The sequence below is a fragment of the Babylonia areolata genome, chromosome 20 (genome assembly GCF_041734735.1).
Source record: "Babylonia areolata isolate BAREFJ2019XMU chromosome 20, ASM4173473v1, whole genome shotgun sequence".
Taxonomy (NCBI): domain Eukaryota; kingdom Metazoa; phylum Mollusca; class Gastropoda; order Neogastropoda; family Buccinidae; genus Babylonia; species Babylonia areolata.
The window spans coordinates 26,437,512-26,443,812 of record NC_134895.1 but is presented as its reverse complement, the minus strand read 5'-3'; the positions used below and the strand labels follow the sequence as shown (position 1 = coordinate 26,443,812).

Genomic DNA, 6,301 nt, shown 5'->3' with positions numbered 1-6,301 from the left:
TTGACGATCACTGTTTTTCTTCGACAACATTCTTTGGGCCAACTTGGTTGATCATCTTTCATTGTAAAATAGTTACCTTAATGCTAATTTTTCTCATGCAGTTAAAAAGAACAATTAAATGCAGTGTTATAAGTGTAGTACATCCGATCACACACAGTCCGCAGTGCTCACACATACGACTGACGCCCGAACGTACGTTTCAACTTTCAACACAAATGAGTCAGCCAACGTGTTCGTGTTCCAGAACAAAGTAGACTAACAAGCTGAAAGACAAAGGAGTGGCCTAAATTAACTTGGTACTCGTTCATTCTCACATAGGCACATATGTGCGATAGTTTCTTTTGACAACAATCTAAACCTGTGAGTAATTCTGATAAAATGGGCATTTGTTAAAAGTATGCGTATTCCGATACCAGTGTAAAACGAATTAAAATTGGGGTTGAAAAGGCAACTCCACTTCCTTTCTCAATTCACCTTTCTGTCACTTGGTCTATAAACTCTTACTACACCATAAACTTTGCCAGACTGCCGATGGACCACACTTCCACATACCGTTTGTGGCTGGCCACACGGAACTAACATTTCAACAGGATAGTTTGTTTTCAGACAACAACCCTAACAATGATCAACTATTGATTACTGTCTTAACCTAGTTACCCTACCACAGCCATTATTACAACTCAAACATTCAATGCAACTCAACCTCAACACAATGACAAACAGGTCCCTACATCTGAAACGTTCTTACATAACATCCATCACAACTCAAACCAGCGCAATTCACATTCAACACAACTAATCTCAACATCAATTCATAAACGTACCTAACTAATTGCAATCCACCTCACATTCATCAACGGGACAATAGAATTAAACACCACAATTGACATCCATCTATGCTGCTCAAACGTTCTCAACACCAATACATTCAGCAGTTGTTTTCATCAGCACAACTCACGGTCCATCGTCAACGTAACTCAGACGTTCTTCAATCTCATGCCAACCACAACCATAAAAACACTGAACTTAAACCTCACACATTCACAACTCTTACTATAACATTAATGCCAAAATATTACAAAATAAAGGAAGTCCGACAGTTCCAGTTATCACAATTGTTGAGCTGGCTTTTCTTTCTTTTTTTGACCTAGTCCAGTCCATGAATACTGCAGTAGATCCTATCCACAAAATTCAAGCACCATCGATATTCTGCCAAATCCTGTATACATGTGGAAATGTGCAGAAAACCACATTAAACATTCAAGAGTTTTACGACAATCGCGCAAAACTTGGGGTCAAAAGGTAGGCATTCAGCAACAGTTCGGTTCCCCTCCCACCCCTCCACCCCTCTCCCTGGGCACCCACCCCACCCATTTCCTTACCTAACAAAGATTTCCACCCCTTTTTCATCATTGTGCACGCCAGCGTGAGGGCCACCATTGTGTTCAACATGGCCGACACAAACCGCGCGTGAGGTTTTTGGGGGACATACATGACACGTGACAAACATGGCCGCCAGGGTTCTCTTCCTGACGATGACTTGTCACGTGGACTGCAGACAGCCAGAGGCTTTGCACAATGTCAGAGGCAGTTTCGTTTCCGCGCTCCCGGCATCAGCGGCGTTACGCTCGTCTGACATTACTCAGAGTGGTGGCGAGGGATGGACATGGCTGCCTGCCACGTGCTGGCCACGACTCGCTTCCTGCGTGTATGTCCATGCTGGCTGAGTGCTGGGCACGGTCTTCCGGAGACCACATCATGGCTCAACATTCTCACGGTGTGTGTCTTGGTCTTCCAGACACCAGAACGTCAATGTGTGTGTTGTCTCTGCAGTGATTTCTGAAACACAAAGTCATCTGTTAGATGTGTTTTAGAAATCCATAACTAAACATAACCGCTTGTCCCCATACACCCCTGCACATGTTAATCTATGGAGGCTGATGTACCACTGAGGGATTTGAACTTCAAAGCTTATGTGGACAAGTCAACTTGGTGGATCAACAGATTATACGCCTATACGTAAACCGGATAAACGATTACCCAAGAACTAATTTCCTATCCGAGTCAGTTGTATGATACTAATGGTAGTAGTAGCAGTGGCTACACAAACACGTTTGTAAAATCTAGAAATGTATAATTTTGTTCGATTTTTCAGTTCTTAATTTGCTATTTCCATTTGATTTAAGTTGGGCTTGTTGGTTTGAAGCGTGCATGTGCGTGTGTGCGGCGTGCTGTGTCAGTGCGTGCTGTGTCAGTGCGTGCTGTGTCAGCGCGTGCGTCAGTGTGTATGTATCTCAGTGTATGTATCTCAGTGTGCGTGTGTCAGAGAGAGAGACAGAGACAGAGAGAGAGAGACAGAGAGAGAGAGAGAGAGAGAGAGAGAGATGAAGTCCCAAATTATGTGGGCTTCTGTCAGAAATATGACTCCAACGAAAATCCGGATGACATGACCACTGAAGGGTGGTAAACAGAAGCAGGCTACATCGGCTCTCGTTCGGTTCACTGACGAAGAGATCAGTAATCGTTAGAGTGGCCCGCTAGTCTTCTGTTCGCGATGGAACCAAACAACCCACATTAATGTACATCAACTTGTGTAGAACCATGCTATACAAATTTACGAGCGAGAGCCTGGGAGTTCTGTTGACCTTTTCAGTCAGTCTTGCACAGCAGACGTTTGTGAGAACAAAATTTTAATAAACAAAATAAGACGGGGGTTAGAGGGGAGAAAATATTTCTGTGAATATTTCTGTGTCCAGTTATAGACAGGACGATAATTGTTTTTCTGTCTACTTTTACAATTTTTCTATCAATGTTTTTCTGTCAATATCCATTTCCCTTCTTTCACTTTCGTCCTAACCACGGCCATTCCACAATAAAGGCGGACATTGTGCACTCGCCCCACTGAATGGAAAGCAACGCTGTGGTGTGGTGCAACACAGAGCGGTGGTACAGTGGAGCGACACCACGCACCTGCAGGGTGGGCACGGCTCCCACACAGATTAGCCGGATCTGCCTGGCGCCAGGCTGTCTAGCCCGTGCGGCCTGCCTCGGCATTTCACAACACTCCACTCCCCACACCCCTTGCACGTGTCCCTTCTGTCAGCTGTGTGCGAGTTGTTCACTGACGGTTCGTCACGGCGATGTTACAAAAATTTTGAATGACTGTGCTGTTTACAAGGAATATACGAAATCTCAACACCGATTTTCACAAGGCGGTTTGTGGAAGTTCGTATCTATGAGACATCTACCTCGGTACAGACCGAGTATCACCAGTGGACAAGCGAGAGGAGAGGTGATAGTGGGAAACTGAAGAGCGAAGACAAGCGGGAGAGCTGACACATTTGTTTTTTTTCATCAACCTTCCACCCTAAAATTGGGAACGTACACAATTCAGAAACAAAATATGTTATCTAAGTTGGCAAGAAAACGAAGCAATAATACAAATTACATCTGACCATTTCTGTTTTCATTTTCACTCCTGGATTTTTTCCTCTGGCATATCCATCGCAAATCAGTATTTTAGGAACAGATACCACATGAATGATTAACAGGGGGGGAAACATTGACAGTACCAGTAGGCATGTCAGAGAGAGAGAGAGAGAGAGAGAGAGCAGGGGCAAAGTGGCAGACAGTAGAAGATGATCACCCGTGCCTAAGATTCATATGAAAAGTTTTGCAGTCCACTTTAAAAAGATACATGGAGTAGGGAGGCCGAGTGGGGAAGTTCACTAATAAACTAGCAGCTTATAGACGAAATGAACGTTTCAGCGTTTGGAGTAAATAAAATCACTGATACTGCCGCCGAAGATTGACATCACGTCGTTCCACATGTGTAGATTACTGAGGGCAGAAGGGAAGCGACGGGAGGGGGAGAGACGGACAATTTTCCAAACATTGATTATATAATCATATATATATATATAAGAACACCTGCACACCTGCCGTTTTGACACAAAAACAAAACGTATAAGGAGAGAGAAGGTAAAGGGAAATAGCGTCTAAACAGACTGTCAAAAAAACGTGGGATACTGACCTTTCCAAAGTGATCGACGCTACACAGTACAGACTGCTGACTACTGGGAGGGGGGTCCCGACACCAGGTCCAGGCCCTTCAGTCTGGTCAGTCCGGACGTGGACAGCGTCAGAAACTGCTCCTGTGGAGGAGACTGCACCATTACACGTCAACCACGGGATTCACTTGCCATGTGAAACGCTCACACACTGAGTACGAAATACGTTTTGTATTCATGCAGACTACAAAATATACTTAGTAAACTCATCAATTTTTCTCGGGGATGTAATCAGTGGAGGGAAAAAGGGGGTGGGGGGTCGAAGGGGGTACTGGCTATTTCACTGGCTTGGTCATTAAGTTCACATGTCAATGGCAAAGTTATCTTTCCACTTTCCAAAACTAAAATAATAAAAATAGATAAAAGCAAAAGTAAAAATCACATCCAATATTTCATATTCATAATCATTCATATCAAACTTTCACGCAAATTTACTTTATCAAGTCACGACACACACAAAAACGTACCCTACTGAGAGCAATGGAACATCGACAGAACTCGACATTACATAAAGGTAATTAAACATTTCATTTTTTATTTTAAATTCAGGACACTAAAATCATGACACTGAGACGAACTCAATACACACAGTTCGCCAACGCATACCGTTTCGTATTAAACTATAAAAAAAAAAAATTAAAATAAAATAAATCAAGCCTCCAGTGACACTTACCGTTGTCATGGCCGGACCACCTGACTGATGTGTTGACAAAGAGGGTTTGAAAACGCCACACAAACCGGTTGGAAAACCAAGAGAATCCTCCAGTTCGTGAATGTAGTCTATAACGTATTGCAAGAGTTCCGTTTTGTCCATCTGTCCTTCTCGACTCTTCACGGCTGGAACCAATTCCATTAATTTGCTGAAGCAAGCTTGCATCTCCTGAGAATCGAAGTCAGATTTGGCTACCGATCCCAGGTTTGCCACGTTTTCCTTGCCGCTGTCCAGGTGAGACGACTTCATCTTGATATGTGACCGAAGATGTTGGCGACTTTCAAGTCTCTGCCACACTGTTCAAAACCGTTAAACTTTCCGAAGCGAAGCTCCGTCCTTTACAGGCGTCGTTTAAAATGTAGTGAGATCGTAGGACAGTTCAGCTATTTGAACCCTGTTCTCACAACACTCAGCCTTCATTTGCATACAAGGCCCCTCCCTCCCCACGTTTTCCTCGTGAACGTGAGAGCGACCCTTCTGTCAGTTCAGTTTGAGCGACAAGCGCAAGTTCCTGCTCCGTTCATCTTGAGCAAAATGTTCGCGGCGTTGCGCTTGCCGTACAGTGTGGAACAAAAACTTGAAAATAATGCGATGTCGAACAGAAAGATGTGTACCTTTTTAAGTATGTTTTTCATGGACTGCGTTATTTCTTTAGCGCAAAGGGAACTTCTTGATTCAGACGTGCACCCATATGCGCCACAGGGCACGAACTAGATGATAAAGTAAGTTAGTAAGAGTGTTTAAAAACATCATGTTGAACTCCATCCAATAATTTCTTCTTTTTTGAACTCGCAAACGACGGGCGCAATAGCCAAGTGGTTAAAGCGTTGGACTTTCAATCTGAGCGTCCCGGGTTCGAATCTCGGTAACGCCTGGTGGGTAAAGGGTGGAGATTTTTTCGATCTCTCAGGTCAACATATGTGCAGACTTGCTTGTGCCTGAACCCCCTTCGTGTGCATACGCAACCAGAAGATCAAATACGTACGCTGAAGATCCTGTAATCCATGTCAGCGTTCAGTGGGTAATGGAAACAAGAACATACCCAGCATGCACACCCCTGAAAACGGAGTATGGCTGCCTTCGTGGCGGGGTAAAACGTTCATACACGTAAAAGCCCACTCGTGTTCATGCGAGTGACCGTGGGAGTTGCAGCCCACGAACGAAGAAGAAATCGCAAACAACACGTTTATTATTCATTTTCTTCATTTCATTTATATCTCAGCTTAGTTTTGTTGAAAACTCATGTGTGATCACGTCTTAACTTCTAGTTATGATGACATCCGTCACATATTCAGTCTGTACATGTATGAGGACAGGACTTTTCTTGTTGTCCTGTTCATCGATATCTGTGTTGTATTGTGACATGTTCCAATAAAATACTGTTTAAACCAAACAACGCAGTGTGACATCTCCACCGTGGAGTGGAGTCCAGCATGCAACTTGTGTTTCACGTGCATCGCTCAGCTGTGTCAGCTGCGCGTGTTCCCGTGTGTGTGTTTGTTTGTGTGTGGGGATGTGT

At 43.9% G+C, this 6,301-nt stretch overlaps 1 protein-coding gene across 1 annotated transcript in view; it reads right to left on the bottom strand.

Annotated features, from left to right (window-relative positions):
* Positions 1-5,154, bottom strand: part of LOC143295351 (DNA-binding protein inhibitor ID-1-like) — a 5,303-nt gene extending 149 nt beyond the window's left edge. The window contains exons 1-3 of the mRNA XM_076607003.1: positions 4,744-5,154; positions 4,034-4,154; positions 1-1,839 (exon numbers count right to left, since the gene is read on the bottom strand). The exon at positions 1-1,839 is cut by the window's left edge and continues 149 nt beyond it. Coding sequence (XP_076463118.1) covers positions 4,074-4,154; positions 4,744-5,031 — 369 coding nt within the window. The 5' untranslated portion in view covers positions 5,032-5,154 and the 3' untranslated portion in view covers positions 1-1,839; positions 4,034-4,073. The remainder of the gene's footprint in view (positions 1,840-4,033; positions 4,155-4,743) is intronic.
* Between the last annotated feature and the right edge of the window lie 1,147 nt (positions 5,155-6,301).